Genomic DNA, 20,583 nt, shown 5'->3' with positions numbered 1-20,583 from the left:
GATAGGCAATGCAGAAGGTAAGTCCGATAAAGACGAGTCAAGTCTGGTTGGCGGCGGTCCCTGGCCTCTCTCCCCCCCGCATATTGGTGTTACGTGGCCCGCCTGATTTTTGTCAGCGCGCAGGGGGGCACTGCGCTTTGATCTCAGTTTTTTGAAGGGTCGACCCTCAGCTGTCCCTGCTCCCTTTTGAACTGATAAAATTCCTGCCGCAGCGGGCAGTCAGGCATCCAGTGCCCAACTTTTCCGCACAGGTGGCATGGCGAGTTCGCGGCAGACGCTCCGGGGGTCTGCGAGCGGTTGATGGTTCCAACGAAAGCGTTCTCGGTTGTTTCTTCTGCTACGCTGGCTCGGGGTAGCGGTGGCTTCTTCTTTTCACCCTCTCTAGATGGAACAAGGTGAACTTTCCGGGCGCAGACTTCGATTAGGTCGTGGAATTCTGGAGGCGGGTGCAGCGGGAGGCTGAGGATGGCATCTCTACACGCAGCGTTCGCATTGGAGGATGCCACTTCTTTGATAATAAGTTCTCGCGCAGCTTCGTCTGCTACCTGCCTCTCGACGGCTTTCCTCAGCCTCTCTGTGAAGTCGAGGAAAGGCTCCTCTGTGCCCTGGAAAATCTTCGAAAAGGGGAGGGGAGGGGCTGCCTTCGGCAGTGCCAGGAACGCTTTTTCTGCGGCCTGGGCTGACTCTCGGAGTGCCTCCTGGGGTATGGTACTCGCTTGTAAATTCCCGTCTGCCCAGTTCCCGGTCCCCAAGAGCTGGTCAATAGCTAGGACATTGCCTGTGAGATCTACCCCGGTATGGGGCTGACCCCACAGGCCTGGGAGCGCCTCCGTCACTCCCCTCTTCCAAGACACCTCCCACAGTGCCCACTCGGAGGGATTGAGCAGGCATCTGAAGAGGCGCCGAACGTCGTAGGGGGTGACATCGGTTTCCGTGAGGGTCGCTTGCAACATGCCCTGAAAATATTCGTTGTCTCGGCCGAATTCTTTTTGGGCCTTGACCAGCTCTTTGATTTGGGTGTGATTGAGCGGGACCCATTGCCTACGCACTCCACCGTCCCCGTCGGGATGGTAAACGACCGAGGCTGCTGATGGCAGTGCAGCTAACTCCGGTCTCCGGCACTCAGCCCCCCCCCCCCCCCCCCCCGGACTCTGAAGCGTGGGAACCGGAAGAGGAGGCGTGGGAACCGGAAGGAGGGACGGCAGAGGCGTGGCTGGGAACTGGGGCGGGGTGGTCTGTTGTTTTAGGACCCCCCCAGGAGGCGGAGTCAGTGGGTGGGACAGGACTGAAGGCGGGAGGAGGAGACACGGGTGATGACATGGGCGGAGCTGAAGGAGGAGCTATCGTGGGAAAAGTGGGAGGAAAAGTGGGTGGGAAAGCGGGCAGAGAAGTAGGAGGGACCGACAAGTGGGAGGAGTCGGGAAAAGGGGAGGAACTGAAAGGGAACATGGACATGGGGGTGAGACTTGGGGGGTGGCCGAGTGGCAGGAAGGGGTTGGAACTTGGAAGAAAGGGGTTCTGGGAAGGAGAAGAGGGTTTTCCCGCCACTTCGGCCATGTGGTCGCCTCCATCTTGGGCTCCATAGGAGCCATCTTGGAGAGCAGGAGACGACCGGGGGTGAATAGGGGGCTTTGGAACTGGGGTTTTCGAAACTGGGGGTTCTAAAACCGGAGATTTGGGGACGGGACTCAGGGAGGCAGGAGAAGACAAGGAGCCCCCAACAGTTTGGCCAGAACTGTCGGGGCGGGGGGACTGGGAATTCTGGAGGGGGCCAGGGGAAGATGGAACTCCCTGCGCCTGGCTGGATTGACGGGATGCTCCCTTCAGAATCCCAGTTTTTAATTTTGGCGTGCGGGAGGGGGTATTCGGGGCGGAGGGTACGGAAAATGAACTGGGGCGCGAAACAGAACTGGGGCAACGCTTAACCTTGCCTGGGGCCTGTTCTGAGCTCCCTCCATCTTTCAATATTTTCCTAATTTGGGCAACAAGCCTGGCCAATTGTGTAAGTGAAGCGTCGCCTGGCCTGATCAACTCCGAAAGTCGAGTTTTGACTCTCCGCCAAAAGGCGGGATCTTTGATCATGTCAGGCGAAACTTCTGGGAACTCAGAAGTGACCCATTTTATCAATTTCTTAACAACAGCTTTCTCATAAACAATTCCCCCCCCAACAAGGATTCCCTCAACTTGGATTTTAAATCTCTTCTGGGCAGTGGACAGCTTAGCACCCATCACTAGGGACTTCCGACGAAGTCAAATGCCCACTGCCACAAACTTCAAGCCCAAACCGCCGCGCAAAAGGCAAACGAAAACTCAAAAGGTGACTTTCCACCGGCCCCTGTCTTGATAACCGAGGGAGGGCGACTGGGAGAGTGGCGAAACACTCACGTGTCCGGTGGACGGTCAAAAGAAGTTGCGGCGGAGTGGGTCCTGCGGTCAGACGACTCCGGGTGCTCGAGTTCTCGTCTGGTCCCCGGGGAGCGCTGCCTCAGAGGGCCTGCTCACCTCGGGGTGCTGCTGCGTCCAAAGGACTAAGTCCAAAATCCGCGGGGTCCGTGCAGAGATGGTAAATTCCGGCTCTACTGGTTAGGAATCCCACCAGGAGCAAGCGAAAATTGCAGAGGGGCCCCACGTTGGGCGCCAGCAAATGCCGCTGTGGCTGTCTTTGAGAGGAGCCCGGCTGAGGGTAAGCAAGTCCAGCCACAGCCTCAGTCGTCCAGGCACTCCTCCAGCACTAAGCCGGAGGCAGGTGCCTACCGTGGGTCGGGTGGAGAAGCCAAGATATAAATGCAGCCGCACCGCAGGGTTGAAGGAAGAGACGACTCTCCACTCTGCTTAGGTGGGGTGAACTTGGTTTATTCCAGGGTCGGAGAAGAAGGGTGGGTAACAAGGAAAGAGGGGAGCGGAGCCGCAGCTCTGCTGGGGAGGAGGAGAGCAGGAGGAGAGAGCCCCAAACCCCTTTGGGGATCGGGTTTTAAAGGGAGGGGGTGGGTACAAGAAACAACCAATCACAAAACGAAGAAATTGATACAGTAAAACTGATGGGTGGTGCGGACCAATAGAGGCAGGCTAAGGGGAGGGGCTCAAGCCTTTCAGCCAATCACTCGACACCCAATCTGGAAAGTTCTAGAACTGGAGGCGGGGTGCCGGTGATTGACATAAGACTTGGGGAGGGGATACAGAGACAAATATGGGATAACAAGGAGGGGAAAACAGTGATTGACATAAACTGGTGGTCGAGCCAGACCAACTTATCCAACTGAGGAGGGGAGAACGGATGAAACCAAACATGAACCGCAACACCTGCTCACTCCCAGTATGATCTCAGTACGATCCCAGTATGATGTCAGTTTAAAGCCAGTACAGTGCCAGTCTCTCCCAGTATGATCCCAGTATGATGTCAGTTTAAAGCCAGTACAGTGCCAGTCTCTCCCAGTATGATCCCAGTGCAGCCCAGTCCCTGGCAGTGCTGCCACTGCTGGGATCCCCCAGGCCTGTGTGCGTTCCTCCCTGGCGGATGTGCCGAGAGGAGCCCCAAGGGCTGGCAGTGGCCAGTCAGGGTCCCCAGCAAGGCCCAGTTTGGATGTGCAGCCCCCAGTTTGCCCAGTTTGCCTCTCCTTTGGCCCGGGCCGGGTTCCCCCCGCCCGCAGCGGCTGGGAGCAGCCGAGAGCCCCGCGCTGCCCATGCCGACCTGGCCCGGCTCCATCCCCGCTCCTGCCGTGGGCTGCGAGGGCTGCGGGAACGGGGCACCGAGGGTGTGGCTGCTGCTGGGGGAGGAGGAGGAGGGAGGGAAGGGCAGGGATGGAGGGGGAGGAGGAGGTGGGGTTAGAGGGGAGGAGCAGGGGGAGGAATGGAAGGGGCAGGATGGAAGAGAAGAAGGAGGTGGGGATAAGACAGAGGAGGAGGAGGAGGGGGGATGGAAGAGGAGGAGCGGGAGGAGAAAGAGCAGTGAAGGAGGCGGGGTTAGGGGGGAGGAGGCAAGGGAGGTGGAGACAAGACAGAGGAGGAGTGGGAGGAAGAGGAAGAGGAAGAAGAAATGCAGATCAAGGCTGAGCAGAGGGAACCATGCGGTCGAGCCCCACCTGAATTCGCAGCCCCCACTTGTGGGATCATTGCCTCCCCCATCGTGCAGATGAGCGGGGAGGGGGAGCCCGGCCCGGATGTCCCGGGGGTCCCTGGGTTGGGTTTTTGGGGGGATGTTTGGAGAATGAAGTCCAAGGCTGAGCAGAAAAGGTCCCTCAGGGGGACATCGGGGGGTGGCGGTGGCGGCTGCCGGCAGAGGCAGTCTGGAGGAGCAGAGCCCTGTGTCCCCCAGGAGACCAAAGTGGGGAGCCCAGAGAGGGGGGAGCGCCGCCATTGGTGGGAGCCTCAAGAGCCTCGGAAGAGGGGCAGGGGGGACTCCTTGGGGACTCCTTGGAGCCACTGCAGCCCAGAGCAGAGAATGAGGGGAGAATGGAGCCCGGGAGCCCAAAAAGCCCCAGCATCCCAAAATGGGGAGGGCCAAGAGGGGGGAGCTTTTGGCATTGCTGGGACTGCCAGCAGCCTGGGCAGGGCGGGCACTGAGGACAAGGGGGAACCCCCAATCCAAGCCTGACCCCAGCAGCTGGGACAGGGGGGAACACCCGAACACCACAGGGGAGGGACCAGGGACAGGGAACTCCTGGGAGGCTTTTTCAGGGCTGAGTCTTGGTGTTTGGGAGGTTTTCTGGAGCCCAGATGGCCGGTGACTTGTAGAGATGGACTTGGGCAGAGGGACCTTCAAACTCAGTGTGCTCATCCATTGTTTTTCCCAAACCAGGATTTCCCATTGCTAAACCCTGGGAGGCTGCGAGGAAGAGGAAGATGCCCCGGGACACCCAGGCAGGTGAGGAGGAAGTCAGTGCCCCTTTTCCCTCTGTGCTGCTCCATCTCCCAGCCCAGCACAGCCCCCGGCTGCAGCACAGCCCTGGGGGGATCTCGTTGCCCTTGCCTGTGGCACGGAGGCAAATCCCATCCTGTCCTTGTCCTTCCTCCCCCAGAGCAGGAGCTGAGCATGGAGAGCAGGGAGGACAAATGCCCGCGGCAGAACCTGGTGGCAGAGGCCGTTTTGAGCGGCTCCACGGCGCAGGAAGCCAACGGGGAGGAAAAGCCCTGGAGATGCCGCGCGAGGAGGGGCTGCAAACGCAGATGGCGGGGATGTGAGGGGGAAAGAGCCAGCCTGGGCCATGAAGGCGGTCGGAGGTGGAGCCAGAGCACGGAACTGGTGCTCCATGAGCAGCTCCATGATGGGGAGAAACCTTACACGTGCGTGGAGTGTGGTAAGAGCTTCAGGAGGAGCTGTGACCTGATCAAGCACCAGAGGAACCACACTGGGGAGAAGCCCTATGAGTGTGAGGAATGTGGGAAGAGCTTCAGCCAGAGCTCCAACCAGATCTAGCATGAGAGGACCCACACTGGGGAACGGCCCTACGAGTGTGATCAATGCAGGAAGAGGTTTCAGACCATCTCTGGTCTCCTCGTGCATGAGTGCACGCACACAGAGGAGAGGCCCTTCCGCTTCTCCGACTGCGGGCAGGGCTTCAGGCAGAACTCCCACCTTGTCATGCACCGACACATCCGCACAGGGGAGAGGCCTCACGAGTGTGGGGAGTGTGGGAAGGCTTCAGAGAAAGGTCCAGCCTGATCAGCCACCAGAGGACCCACATGGGGGAATGGCCCTACAACTGTGGGGAATTTGGGAAGAGCTTCAGCCAGCATTCCTACCTGATCGTCCACCAAAATATGCCCACTGAGGAGAGGCCCTACAAGTGTGATAAATGCAGGAAGATGTTTAAAACCAGGTCCCATCTCCTCAAGCACAATCAGATTCACACAGAGAAGAGGTCCTTCCGCTGCCCTGACTGCAGGAAGGGATTCAAGAAGAACTGCACCCTCATCACCCACCAGCACATCCACACTGTGGAGAGGCCCTACAAATGTCCCCAGTGTGGGAAGAGCTTCTCCAGCTGCTCTCACCTGGCCAAACACCAATGGAGGCACCGGTAAGGGAAGCCCTGCGAGTGCCCTGAGCACGGGAAGAGCTTCGTGTGCTGCTCCAGCTCCATCCCCCACTGGAGGAGGCACTTTGGGCACAGCCCTGGTCACTCACATTCCATGTGATCCATGCTGGGAACACACCTGGCTGCTTCTCCTTTTGGTTTGGCCTTAATTTTCTTCTGATTCATCTTCATCCCTTAAAAACAAAACAGGGTTAAATGAATGAAAGTGATCAAAGATGTCTAAAGTCCCACCATTTCAGAGGTGTTTGAGGGGGAATTTAGGATTTGGGGACACATCTGTGTGGAGTGCCCCTGTTTCTAAGTGGCAGGAATTTGATCTCACCCTTCTTGTGTTGCTAAGAACTCCTCCCCTGAACCAAACTCAAACTCTAGCCCTGGCATACCCTATAAAAACCCCACGGCCCTGCCTTTGCCCTGTCTTTTGGGGGTCAGAAATGGATTCTGGAGCTTTCTGAAATCCAGACCCGTCTCGTTTGTTCCCAGCACCGGCAGCTGCAGCCTCCCTGGACACCATGAACTCTGGAGAATGGGGGCAGCCAGTGAGGACAGGTCCTGGACTGCAAGATAAGTGTGTGTTCTGTTTGCCATCTGTCAGTGGTGGGGCAGTTATCTTCTGTTCATTGGGCAGTTTCTCTCTTCCACAACCAATCCTCCCTCCAGGATATATCTTCTGATAATGGATGGGCCATTAATTATTAATTATCTGCTGTTAATGGGCCATTGAATGTCACTGCTTGGCTGATAAAATGACATGCTGCCATTGGGAGATGCTCGGCCCAGCAGGAGGAGCCAAGCATTCCTACCTGGATAGAATCTCAGGTTTGGAACAGTACAAGCATGCAGCCTTTTCCTACTGGATTCCCAGAGGATCAGCGTTTTTCCACTGGATTTCCAGAGGAGCGGCTGTCTTCTCCACTGGATTCCCAAAGGGAGGAAGATTCCCAGGTCCATCTACAGCACCCCTGGACCTTCAGAGGAAAACTCCACCCTTCTCCAGGATCCCTGCTCCAACAGAACCACACCTGGCACTGCAGGAGGGCTGCAGCCACCACTGAATGGGACTGCTGCCAACATCCGGACCCACAGGGTGTCACCACTGAATGGGACTGCTGCCAACATCCCTGTTCTGACTCTGTCAATGTTTTGTTTTTTTTACTTTGTACTACTGCATTTGTATTTTTAATTTTTTCTAATAAAGAACTGTTATTCCTGCTCCCATGTCTTTGCCTGAGAGCTCATTAATTTCAAAATTATAACAATTCAGAGGGAGGGTGTTTGCATTTTCCATTCCAGGGGAGGCTCCTGCCTTCCTTTGCAGACAGCAGGCTTTTCAAACCAAGACAATAACAAAGTTATTTTAACACCACAGATATAAAATCCATTTTAATATCTGTGAAAAGCCAATATTATAATTTGTATCTATAAAAACAGTGACCTTAAAAACAGAGGGGTAAAAAGCTTACAGGGAGGGGAATTCCCAGTAAGGGGAGCAAAATTCCCAGTACTGGGACTGGGCCATGGGACTGACATCTACCATCACTCAGCAAGAGGTTTATTGCTATGGATACATATTATAATATTGGATTTTCACAGATAATAAAATGGATTTTATATGTGTGGTGTTAAAGTAACTTTGTTGTAAAGATATAGTTCTTATTTCTGTTGTTAAGCTCAGTGAAATAATGCCTGCTTGGATGGGGTAACACCCAATGCACACAGGATGAGGACACCTGTACAGATCTGCCAACTATCAGCACTCCCTATCTGAAGGCAGGGTGGACCAAGGCCCAAAAACTGGAGGTGATAAGGATAGACTAAAACCACAACCAAGGAATCTGCATGCTCTAAAAAGGCAGATCCAAGGAAGAGCCATGCTAAACAGTTCTTGGAACATGTAATCTAGTTTTGGGGAAGTTTGCTATGCATGAGGCTCTATGAATATCCCAGAGTCTGCGACCTGTTTGACCTTAAAACTAGAGAGATTTGTAGAGCTCATGCCCGGACTCATGTTCTCTCCAAAACACCCTTTGAACCTTTGACACAGGAAAAACTCCGGGTTGATTGGCATTCCATTCAAGTAGAGCCAGAACCTGGCTAGAGTTCGAACTCTACTTAATGGACACCACTTAAAACAAGACTTTCAAAAACAACATTTATGTGAACCGTGACTGATAACATTTTTGTTGAGCTTTTTTCCCCCAGTCCTTCTCTGTGCCAGCCTCTCCTTTAGTTCGGTCACTGAGTTTTTCATGACCCCGGTATGGTCTGCCATTGGGCTGCTTGATGATTTGTCACACCCTTTAGGAAGCAGGGTATACGGGCCGCGGGGGCGTCTGAGGATTCAGTCCTGCAAAACAAGCTTTACAAATATCATTAGTTTTTGCCCTGAAGGTCTGGTTTTATCGACTTAAGCAGGCACCATTTAATTTTACTATTTTTCTTAACGGCTGCGTACCCTCGCCCTGTGAGTACCAGCCTCCAACCCATTTCCCATTCTCCTAATTCATTTTTAATCATGACTTGTGGGCCTTCCTCTAGTGTCTGGGTGCCCAGTGCCTCCGGGCAGGACTTTTTGTTTCATCTCCCCTGGGGAACTGATTTAAAGCCAGCAGGGCAGGTGCTAGGATGCGCTCTCGGTCTTTTGGCGGGATGGAATTGGTAAAACCTTCTGTTTTCGCTAGCACCTCCAGTTTAGTTTTTAGGGTTTGGTTAGCCCGTTAAACAATAGCCTGTCCGGTGCTATTATATGGATGCCGTGGACTAAAGTTATACCCCATCTTGATGCAAACGCTTGGACTGATTTTGAAATGAAACTTGGACCATTATCTGTCTTGATTTGCCTTGAGATACCAAGCCATGCCATGGCCGTTAACCAATGCTGGATAGTTGCTTTGGAGTCAGTCCTTTGGTGTTGCATGGCCACGATTACTCCACTGTAGGTGTCCACTGTTACCGCAAGCCATGCTCGGGGTTTCAGCAGCTGGCATAATGTAAAATCTGTTTGCTGTATTTTGGCAGCCTTGAGGCCCCTGGGGTTGATGCTACTGGACCACAGTGGTGATTTTTGGCAGTAGGGGCATGAGGCGACGACGTGCTTCACATCTGCGGCTGAGATCCTGCATTTCTTTGCGAGTGCTTTGGCCCTAATATGTAGGGATTCATGTAGTTGACGGGCTTCTCTTAGGGTCCACAGCCCTTTTGCGGCGGTGTCTGCCTTGTTGTTGCCCTGAAAGAACCCCTTAACTGGACTGTGGCTATTGATATGGGTGATAGACACGGTGCCCTTTTGTGAACTGAGTGCTTCTTCTAACATCGTCACCACTGCGGGCACTGCCACCCCGGGTCCAGCCATGGCTAGACAGAGCCTGGCCACGAATATAGAGTCTGTCACGATGTTAAGGGAACAGTCCACATGCTAGTGCCACAGCGGCTGCTTCGAGTTGCTGGACCAAAAGCGCAGGATCTGTTGTTTTAATACAACGCCACCGCTCTCCTGACTGCCATACTACCACTGCAGTGGAGGTTAATGAAGACTCGTCGGTGAAGACTGTGGGTTCTTCTCGTGGCCGGTCAGTTACCTTAGGTGGTAGGTCGATGTCGACGACTGCAAGCAACTGCGTCCAAGGGGGTTTCGCTGTGTAACGAATTTCTCCCCCGACACAGCGAGGGCTATGGCCAGATACTCTGACGTTATTGATGACTGTGTGGAAAGCTGTTTGCAGAAGGGCAGACATATTCTGGTGGGTTCAGTGCTCAGATGTCTCAGGGCAAGTTTTCTGCCTTTCATAATGAGGCTACCAAGGCACTCAACTCCTGGGGAAAAGGCGCGCGATGGTTTTCCCAAGACCACCATTGTATTGGTTGGGTTTTATCAGGGGGTCCTTGGGCCAGCGCTCCTACTCCCCCTTTCTTCGTAAGGTGGACATACAAATCAACTGGTGTGTTCGAGTCCCATCTGGAGAGCGTGCTCATTGACATCTGATGTTTGATAAAGTAAAGCGAGCTCACTGCCTCTGGTGTCAGTACCTTTTGCTCCCATGGATTCTTGCCTTTTAGGAGGTCGTTTAGGGGATACATGACCTCGGGAGGGATCAGGATGATGTTATGGAGCCATTGTAGGGATCCCACCAGCTGCTGCATGTTGTGGAGTGTCCTGATGTTTCGGCCGATTTTTAATTGGGGAGGGGTTATATAGGAGATTCCCACCCCTAAAAAGGTCACGCATGGTCCCCTTTTTATCTTTGCACTGGCAATTTCAAACCCATTTGCTTTTAAGGTCCCTGAGATCGCAGACACTAGCTGGTCTACCTGGCTCGTTGATGGTGTGGCAATCAGGATGTCATCCGTGTATTGGATAATGTCGCCGTGGGATCGTTCTGCCAGACTGGCGCTAGTGCTCAGTCCACCGTGATTTGGCAAATGGCAGGGGAGTTGACCATTCCCTGAGGCAATACTCGCCATTGGAAGCGCAGGTTGGGCCACTGGCTGTTCAGGAAGGTGACTGAAAAGGCAAACCGCTCTTTGTCCTCGTCATGCAGGGGGATGGAAAAGAAGCAGTCTTTGATGTCAAGCACTGCACAGGGTTGTCCTCTTGGCACCATAGAATTCATTGGCAACGAAATTTGCACAGGGCCCATTGGCTGGATTTTTTTGTTCACCTCCCATAGATCATGTAGGAGATGGAAGCCTTCACCAGATCGTTTGGGTATGACAAAGATGGGAGTGTTCCACGGGCTTATGGAAGGCTCAGTGTGGTTTTGCTGTAGCTCCCAGGTAATTAATTCAAGAAGGGCAGTCATTTGAGGCTTAGACAAGGGCCACTGCTTGACCCACACTGGTCTAGTGATTTCCATCTCAATTTGATGGGCAGTTGTGGGTGTGTAGCAGTGGCCTTTAGAATAAATTTGTCATTCTAACCTCCAACAAGTTCAGGGCATCCCTCCCTAACAAGGGTGGACATTCGGACGTCACATATGGGGAGAGGGTGATGGTTCTCCCCAGTCCCCTCTCTGTGCAAAGCGTTAGCGTAATAAGCTGGTTGCTTTTTCGGGCGCGAGACAGTCCTCCAACCCCGCCTACCATGGGGGCTTCTTCCAACTTCCACTGTGAAGGCCAGTCAGTGTATGTCTGGAATGACGGAGACATCCGATCCTGTATCAACCCAAAAAGGGATACAGATAGCAGGGCCATCAGGGTTGTTATAGAGACGGCAGACAGCCCACACCATCAGTGGGTGTCTGCCCACCTTCACAGCGAAGGCCACCCACGGGTCTCGCTCCCACGCCTTCATGGCCAGGGCCACCTAGGGGCCTCGTCCCCAAGGAGCTGTTCTTGGTATTTCTGGGCCGTGGATGGACTTGTCTGGGCCGTTGGCTGGGCTGTGAAGTTGACAGTGGGAGGGGGCAGTGGGTGCAGGAGTTCCGTGCCCCATTGATAATTGGCACAACTGGGCCACTTCATGTTCCGGGTGGGAGGGGGCTGTGTGCGGTCCGGGAGCCCCCTCCCCCTCCCGTTTCCCTGATCCTTGGGTTTGCACTCCCTAGTGAAGTGCGCCCTCCTTCCACATATCCAGCATGGCCCCCTAAGCCCCATCTGGCATGAGGGAATGGCTGTCGGTGGGTATCCTGACCGAGGGCAGTTTACTGCGATATGCCCTGCCTGGCCACACTTAAAGCATGCCATTACGTTAGTTATAGCAGTGTGGACAGCTGCCTGAATTGGGGCTAGATGCTCCTCTTTAACAACATGCCTAATCATGTCTGCTATCGTAGCCCGGGTGGTAGCGACCGCAAGATGTCCTTTGTGGCAGTATTACACTGCTGGTGCAGGCACTCCACTAACACAGGGCCCTTTGTTTCTGATGGCAGAGCGGAGGAATCAATTGCTGCCTGGAGGCAGTCCACAAACTGCATGAAACCTTCGCTCTCACTCTGCTTTATGGTAGACCATGGCGATGGTCTGGCGATAACCTTAGATGCAGAGCGAATAGCCTCTCTGGCAGCACGGGTTGTTGTCACTACTGCGTGGGCTCAAAGGCCCTCAGCCTGCGCCTGGGGGGTGATCATAGTTGGGTCTGTGCCCATTAAGCGTTGCAAGCTGGAACCATGTAGTTGGATGGTCTGCCCCAGTCACCAAGGCCAGCTGCCTTGCACAGTTGTCCTCGCACACTTGTTTGAATACAATCATTCCCACCCCATCAAAAATTAATCTGCATGTCTGCTTGATATCAAATGGGAGCATGTCATCCCCTCCAAAAACACTGTCGATGAGATAGAGACCATCGCCGAATTAATCCCCCTGTCTGCAATCGCTTTGACAATTGCCTGTATGTCCTTGGGGTTCACAGGCATATAGGTTCTTTGATTTCTTCCTGGCCCCCCCACCCGGACGGGAAACACTAACTTGGCTGAAGGGGCCCACTCGGCACACACTATTTTTATTCTCCTCTAGTCCGTAAGAGGAGCTTGCTCTTTTCCTAGTTTTCCCTTGACCCAAGCAGGAGGATTGCGATGGCTACCCTTACGTGCTCCCACTCCCTCTTTGTCTGAATCAGAATCATCAGAATAAGAGTCAGGGTCAGCAATGGACCACTTGTGGAACCACTCATCCCAGCTCAAGTCCAACTTGGTCCCGGAACTCAACTGGCTGGAGACTTCTGGGCTCCAGGACCTTTTTGTCAGGCTCCGACCCTGCCCCTTTGTCTTAGCCCTGGGCCGCTCCCTCCCTCTAGGCTCGGCCTGCCTCCTGCTAGGGGGGGCCAGTGCCCTGTGATGAGATTTCCAACACGTATTCCAAGCAGCGTCAGCTCCCCCTCCGTGTCTTTTCCTTCCGTTATGCCTGCGCGTGTCTGCGCTGACTTGCAGCCCTTCTCCGTCTCTGCCGATCACGCTCGTGTCTGCATCCCCCCCCCTGCAGGGGCGCACCACCACACGGTGTGTAAGGCGGAGGCCCCGCCCAAACTCCCTCAGAGACCGAATCAATGGCAGCGCCCCCTGCCTCCAAGCTAAAGGCGAGGCCCCGCACCTCCGAGTCAACGGCGGGGTTCCGCACCTCTGAACTAACGGCCGTGCTCCGCGCCTCCGAACTAATGGCTGCACTCCGCGTCTCCTCTAGCAGCCCGTCCCAAAATGGCCACTTTTTCCCTGTAGTCTGCGTGCCTGGGCTCGGGAGCCGTGAAGAGCGCTCCCGTGGCTGTGAATCCCCACACTCAGTGGACCAACGATTGTCCGCACCCTGCCGGGCCCTGCCTGCACACAGTCCTGTGTGGCTTTCCACTTTCCCCACTCCTGCTGAACTTGCTGAACCTTTTTCAGAGCCTGCATGACCCTGCCCCATAATTTTAGATTTCGCTGCGAGCCTGAGGACATAGCCTCCTCCGCTAGGGCCCCAGTACAATCATCCCACACTTCCGGGTGGAAAATATCCTCCGGCTGCCTGATTACCCAATGCGCAGGAGCCTTGACACCACGAGGATAAAGTCTCCCGGCTCGCAATCTATGCCCCACTGTCTATGAATTTTAAAAATGACCTTGTCAAGGGACTCCATCCTCTCCTTTGCAGGTTTTTGACGCGAGACCTCCTCCTTCGCCAGCCTCTGGCGCGAGCCTTCCTTCTTCGCCAGCTCCTGGTGCGAGCCTTCCTCCTTCGCCAATTCTCAGTGTGAGATTTTTCCCCTTTCGTTGGTCCTCTGGGAGCATCCTCCCCACCGGAGACAGTTCTGCTGCTCCAGCTGCTGTTCACTTGCCAAGGCGATTCCCACTTCCTGGATTGTTCCCGGGTTTTCAGCACCACTTGTTGCTGCCGCTTGGGGCGTGGCGTCCTGGGTCGAGAACGGCTCAGTGGCAGCTCCTTTGCCACACAGACCAAGCACATGCACACACCAATGTGGTGGACAGTGAAATGGCGTTTATTAATGGTTGAACCAGGTCATTTATAGGAGTGGTTAATGGTACAGTAACGGTAAAAGGGGAGGGGTTCCGCCTGAGTGTAACATCGCGATATCTTGAGCGTAACATCGCGATATCTTCCCACATCTTATCATCTCCAGGTTTTGGGCTTTGGTCCACTCTGACTCTGAGAAATTGAGGTTTTGGGATTTTTAGTACGTTATGGATGGAAGCAAAATGAAGGGCACAGTGTTTCGTCCTGGGTTTCTTCTTCACGCTTCTTCTTCCTTCTTCTTCATGGGTTTGGGTGGCTTTTTGTAATTGGGCAGAAATTCTGCATTGCAGGCAGGGAAAATAATCTAGGTGTCAGTTCCTAATTGGATAGTTTAGTCTTAAAAGACCTTGGAACAAGAGATTGTTGGCCATTTTGTGCCTTCTAATGAAAAGCTGCTGAACTCCCAGTAATAAGGCTGGTTTACTGATACGAAATAATAAACACTTGAGTCTGAACATGAATTACTGTCTCAAGTGACTTCAATCCAGAGCCAGCGAAAACGACAACGGGTACCCCACAGCTTGAGGTAGTGCCAAGGCAGATCTTGTTCATCCTCTTTTCTCCTGGTGATTTTCTAATCCCGCCCAGACTCTGATAGCAAAGCCGTGCTGGTGACAAAAGATTGACCTTGGCATCCTGGGGCACTTTCTGGGTGGGTGTTTGAATCTGCTTTTCCAGGCCTCGGGCTGAGCAGGGTGAGGCCGAGGCCTGGGCCCCTCCAGGCGGCGCCGGGAGCCCCGGGGCAGCGGCGAGGGGCGGCCCTGAGGGGCGGCACAGGGGGCATTTCCCCCGAGCGGGCGGGCGGGCGGGCGGGCGGGGAAAGGCGCCCTGGGCACAAGGGCAGGCACAAGGGCCCCGGCTCTCTGCAGTGCGGGCGGCCCAGCGCCAATCGCTGCTCCCGGAGCCGCTGCCAGGGCCAGGTCTCCTCCCCGCCGCTGACCCTGCACCTGCAGCGCTGCCTCCGCCTCTGCCGGGCTCCCCGGCACGGACGGCAAGGACGTGGACACGCTGCAGCAGGGGCCCAGCAGGGACACCCAGATGGTGCCAGGGCTGCAGCTCCTCTCCTGCAAGGAAAGGCTGACACAGCTTGGCTTCTTCAGCCTGGGAAAGAGACCCAGCCTTGATCCAGCTGTGGCCTTCCAGTACCTGAGGGCAACACACAAGAAAGCTGGACAGGGACTTTGTACGAGGGCAGGCAGGGACAGGACAAGGGAGAATGGATCCAAATGGAGAGAGATTAGGTTTAGGTAAGGGATTCAGAAAAAAGACTCTCCTGGAACAGGTTGCCCAGAGAAGGTGTGCATGTCCTGTCCCTGACAGTGTTCAAGGCCAGGCTGAATGGAGCTCTAGACAAGCCAGTCTGGTGCAAGGGGTCCCCAGGATTGGAGCCATGGGATTTTCCAGATCCCTTCCAAGCCAAACCATGCCACAACTCCATGATTCTGGGATACTTCCCCTCCTCATCCTCTGGCAGAAAAAGAAACTTGGCCCCAAGTTCCACACTGCAGACCATGTCTTTTGGCAGCCTGCAACTGTGTCAACAGAGGATGAAAAGAGATGACATTACTGACACGATTTCTCATTTCTACTAGAAAATTAAGTGCTCTGCTCCTGTCCATTCTGGGAAAATTGTCAGAAGAGGCAATTGTTCCCCATGAAATGCTTCGTCTCATGCAAAGAAGAAAGAAGCCAGAAGCCGCTTCTTTATTGCTACATTGTTTTCTTTGGTTACTTCTCTTATAGGAATGACTTTGGGGTGTGATTTGTTTGTTTCTCTCTTCCGTTGGGTTTGTGGGGGCAACGGAGGAACCGCCGCAAGCTCCGGCGGCTCTGCAGCAGCGCTTCTCTCGATCGGTTTTCTGCTCGACTTTTCACTCGCTCTGCATCCCCTTCTCGTTCTCACACTCACTCTACTCCCGTCCCATCCCGTTCCGTCCCGTTCCGTCCGTGTTCCGCCTCTCCCAGCCCGGCTGATGCCGCGTCCTGCAAGGCGCCCCTCGGCGGGGCCGCCCCGTGCCCGCCCCTGCCCGGCCCGCCGTGGTTCCGCCTCGGCCGGGCTCTCTCCGTCTTGGCTGCGGCGCCGCTGGAAGAGCCGCTCGCTCTGGTGCTGGCGGAGCAGCGCGGTCTTTTGGCTGCGCCTGGCGCGGGCTCTGGCCCAGCCCCGGCCGAGGCCCCGGCCCCGAACGAAGCCCCTGCCGCGGTTCCGCCCGCAGCCGCCCCGCTGCCGCACGGCTCCCGCCCCGTGGCTGACAGCGTGGCCGGCAGCTGCCCCGCTCCGAGCTCCACCGCTCGCCAGCTCGGCTGCCGGCCCCGAGCCGCCGCAGCCCGGGGCAGCTCGGCAAGCAGCAGCGCGCCGGGCGGGCGGGTGCCCCGGGCAGAAGAGCGGGAGCGCGGTGCCGCCCGCACAGGCGGAGACGCCTCCCCTAGAGCAGCTCTAGCGGGAGTGCCCGCTGCTGGGCAGCGGTGGCTGCAGCAGCGTTTACTCCGGGACCCAGCTTGCCGACGGCGCCCCGGGAAGAGACGGGGCCGGCTCAGAGGGCGGCGGTGGGCGGCGGGCGATGAGCTCAGCCCGCTGCTGGCCTTGGCTTGCAGGTGGCCATCAAGCGAGTGCCCGGGAGCGCATCTCGGAGGGGGCGCAGCTGGTGAGTGAGAGGGGCCAGCAGGAGGAGCTGGCGGGGCATGCCAGGCAGGGCTGAGGCAAGGCCCGGCAGGGAGGCAGCCGGAACGCTGCTAGGGAAGCGAGTGTGGAGTAAGCGGGGGCCACGCAGCGCCCCAGGCCGGGCCATGGCGAGCCGTGGCGGGGCCGGGCAGGGGCTGCCCGAGGCAAGGCACAGCATCGGCCCCGCTGACAGCATCGTGGTCCCCCTGCAGCGCAAGGGCACCCTTGTGCCCCTGGAGCTGGTGCTGCTGTGGAAGGTGTTGCGGCCTGGCTTCCACAGCGCCGTGAGGCTCCTGGACTGGTTCGATGTGCCCGAGGGCTTTGCGCTGCTCGTGGAGCGTCCGCAGCGCTGTCAGCACCTCTGGTACTTCCTGCATGAGCGGCGGTTCCTGACGGAGCCCGTGGCGCGGGGGCTGTTCCGCCAGGTGCTGGAGGCCATGGGGCACTGCAGCAGCCGCGGCGTCCTGCACCGCCACATCAAGGCCGAGAACGTCCTCGTCGACCTGGCCACAGGCGAGGCGAAGCTCATCGACTTCGGCTGCGGCACGATCCTCCAGGACACGTTCTACACCCGGATGTCAGGTGAGCCCAATGCCGGGGCCCAGCTTCGCAGTGGAGTTGCCCCCTTGGCTGGCAGAGGGGGAAGAGGGAGGGAAGGAAGGAGGGAAGGAAGGAGGGGGAATCCACCTTCAGCCAGCTGCAGCCAAGTTGCTTTTTGGCAGGGCAGGGGCTGGCTGTTGTGGAACGGGAGCTGGCTGGGAGGGAGGGAGCAGCATGGGCCTGATGAGCTGCACCCGTGTCTCAAAGGAACGCCGGAGTACAGCCCACCGGAGTGGATCCTCTTTGGCTGCTACCATGGCCGGCCAGCCAGCCACCATCTGGTCCCTGGGCATCCTGCTCTATGAGCTGCTCTGAGGGCACCTTCCTTTCCACACCAACAAGGGCATCGTCTGGGGCCAGGTCTTCTTCCCACCCCGGGTGTCTCAAGGTGGGGATGTGCCTTTGAGGCACGAAGGGAAGAACGGGATTGGGAGGGGCAGCTGGCACATAAGCGTCCTGCTCTTGCAGCTGGTGAGGAGGTGGATCTCCTGGGCTTAGCTGGAGGAGGTGGCACCTGTGCCTCTATGCTGGTGTCCTCTGCAAGAGAGGATCGATAGGAAACATTTGGCTGCAGCTCTGAGCACTCCTGGTGTGGCCTGGGCACTGTGGAATGTGGGAGAGCATGGACAGGAGCCTTGTCCCGCTGAACGGCGGTTTCTGGTTTCTCTCTGCAGGGTGCCAGCACCTCATCAGGTGGTGTTTATGCATGGAGCCCACAGACAGGCCAGCACTGGAGGACCTCTTTGAGCATTCTTGGCTGCAGGAGCCCTGCCTGGCCCAGGAGACAGCAGAGATGCCTCCCTGTGCACAGTAGGATCCAGGAGCCCAGCCCGCAGCAGCGGCACCCGTCTCGTGGCGCTGGAAGAAAACCCTGGAGCGTTTCCCTGCGGCCGTGGCGCGGAGGAGAGAGCGCAGCCAAGGAGATGCTACTTCCGCTGGTCCCCGCGAGCTGCGGAGGGAGCGGCTCCGTGCTGCCTGTCCCATTGGAGAAGTGGTGGCAGTGCGGTGAAGGTGCCACGGACTGGGACAGGGGAAACATCCCCCTGCAGCTCAATGGCATCGTGATGTCCCCGCAAGCCGGGGCACAGCTGGCGCGTTCTTCTGGAGCACGACGTGGAGCTGGGAACACCATCCTGGAGCTGGCCGCTGGCGGGGCAGAGCCAATTGGCTTTGGCTGCGGCCCCTGCCTGGAGGACACGCTCTGTGCCCTGATAGAATCAAGATGAGTCCCCAGCCGGTGCAGGGGCGGGGGGATGCTGGTGCTCCCAGGCACGGCAGGGCTCGGCCTGGCCACGCGCCGGAGGTTCCCCGCTCGGCAGCGCTGGGGAATATTGATTTTTCCACCGGCCGCCGAGCTGCTTTTTGGCGGGACAGGGGACGGATGTTGGGGAAGGGGAGCTGGCTCCTGGCCTTGCTGACAGCTTCTGCCAGCCAGCCTGGCATGGGCTGAGGCGGGGGCAGCCAGCCTGACAAAAGCATCCATCCATGTGGATGGGGGCAGCCGAAGGGGATGGGTTCCGAAGCCGTGCCCCAGCTGGTCTGCTCTGCAGGCCCTTGAGGAAGGGGTGCGTTTATGGGCGGGAAAGGTGGGAATTTTCCCCACCCATGGACAGGTTTAATTCTCACATGGAGTGGTCAGACCCTCCTCAGGCCCGGGAAATGGTGACAGGCTTTGTGCTTTTTCTTGTTTCCAGGTCTTGTTTTGAATTGACTTTCATGCAATTGTTCTTTGTTTTTCCCAGGAGGATTACACCTGGTACCCGGACCGGACGGGGAAGCGCCTGCAGCGTCCGTGGAGCACGTCCAGTGCCAGCGCTGCCCCAGGGGCCACGGTCTGCAGGGACAGCCCCTTCCAGAAGGACGAGGACCTGGTTTGGGATCGGCTCCTCTCCTGGCAGCAGCTCTGCAGAGGTGGGCACCCGGCTCCACAGCTCGGCTGGCAGAAGGGCTCCGGGCAGGCGGCAGCGGGCACACGGGCATCCCGCTCTTGCAGCTGCTGAGGAGGTTGCTGTGCCGTGATTAAGCAGAGGAGGTGGAACGTGGCCTGCCCCGCTGCCCTTCTCTAAAAACAGAGAATGGGTCGGGAGGTTTGGGCTCTGAGCACAGCCAGCAGCCTGGCCCGGGCACAGGCCCTGGCGGGACAGGGGGACAGGAGCCTGCTGCCACTGACCGTGGCTCTCTGGTTTCTCTCCGCAGGCTGCCAGCACCTTATGCCATGGGAACGGCACCGCTCGGCCTGCCAGGCTGGGAGGGCTGGAGGGCGGCTGGTGTTCATTTGCTGTCAAAAATAAATCGGGTTTTTTGTCATTGTCATCATCGGAGCGTTTCTTTCCTCCTTTTCCAAGCTCTTGGCCTCCCTTCCTCCAGGGTAATCTTTTTTGTCCTTCCTCAACCGCTTGATGGCATTTGGCAGGGGGGGTTAAGCAACGTGAAAAATTCATCAACAGCTCCTGTTGCCAACTGCAGCAGCCCCTTCAAGAGCCCTGAGCTTCCACCAAGGTCAGTGTGTGCCTTGCAAAAGGGAGTGCTTTGCAGTGATGGGGTTGTTGCCCTGCTGCAAAAGCTGTGAGGAAATCAGAAATGGAAAAATGCCAATTTGGCTCAACCACTGCCCAGGTTTTTCATCTTTTCCCTCTTCTCCGTGATAGGCAGGCAGGGCTGGACTCCAGCAAGGTTCAAGTTCTTGGTGCTCTCTGGCATCAAAGGGATCAAGTAAACTCTTGTACGCAGGGACTACAACAGGGCTACTTGTAAGAACCCAGGAAATTCCTCTGGCTGCCCTGGAGGACTGGAGCTCCTGCCCAGGGTGCTCAGAGACCCTGGCACAGGGCCCAAGACCCCTGTGCCTTTGATTTAGCCCTTGGAAAAAACAAGCTTATATGAAGAATTGTGAGCCATGACAGTTTAAGTGGAATGATAGTGAATTTATCACGGGGTGAAAAATAGATTTTTGGGGTTTCTAGAATGGGGCTTCAGGGGGCAAGATGGAGGAATCTGGGCTTGTCCAGCCTTTCTGCTTCTACTTGGCCTCCATCTTCTGCTATGATGGTGGCACTTTTAGATTGGTTTAGAGTAGAAGCTCACTGTCTAGGTGATAGGTATTGGAAAGTCATTGTAAATATTGTACAGGTAGTTTTTAGGATTAAAAGATAACACCGCCCTGGGGCAGGAGAAAGAATTTTTTAGGTAAGATACAATAAACAACCTTGAGAGGCAGAAATGAAGAGCTCTGACTCCTTCGAGTGCCGGGCTGGGAAAAGAGGCTTTCGAACTTATCTCGGGCTCACTCTGACCAGCGAGAGACCCCGAGAGCATGAGTCCGTATGACAAAATACTGAAGGATTGGCT

At 56.3% G+C, this 20,583-nt stretch overlaps 1 protein-coding gene and 1 pseudogene across 2 annotated transcripts in view; both read left to right on the top strand.

Annotated features, from left to right (window-relative positions):
• Positions 1 to 20,583, top strand: part of LOC143696041 (uncharacterized) — a 90,229-nt pseudogene that overhangs the window by 44,547 nt on the left and 25,099 nt on the right. Inside the window, exon 3 of the transcript XR_013185491.1 lies at positions 5,016 to 6,011. The product of XR_013185491.1 is annotated as an uncharacterized LOC143696041 (transcript). The remainder of the gene's footprint in view (positions 1 to 5,015; positions 6,012 to 20,583) is intronic.
• LOC143696111 (serine/threonine-protein kinase pim-3-like) lies at positions 16,746 to 19,951 on the top strand. The gene is made up of 4 exons (XM_077191313.1): positions 16,746 to 17,217; positions 17,624 to 17,706; positions 18,978 to 19,146; positions 19,884 to 19,951. Exons 1-4 carry the CDS (start codon positions 16,761 to 16,763, stop codon positions 19,949 to 19,951), a joined length of 777 nt encoding a protein of 258 aa, XP_077047428.1. The 5' UTR covers positions 16,746 to 16,760.

This window comes from Agelaius phoeniceus, chromosome 28 (genome assembly GCF_051311805.1).
Source record: "Agelaius phoeniceus isolate bAgePho1 chromosome 28, bAgePho1.hap1, whole genome shotgun sequence".
NCBI lineage: Eukaryota > Metazoa > Chordata > Aves > Passeriformes > Icteridae > Agelaius > Agelaius phoeniceus.
The sequence above is the reverse complement of the archived record's forward strand: the minus strand, read 5'-3'. Positions and strand labels throughout refer to the sequence as shown.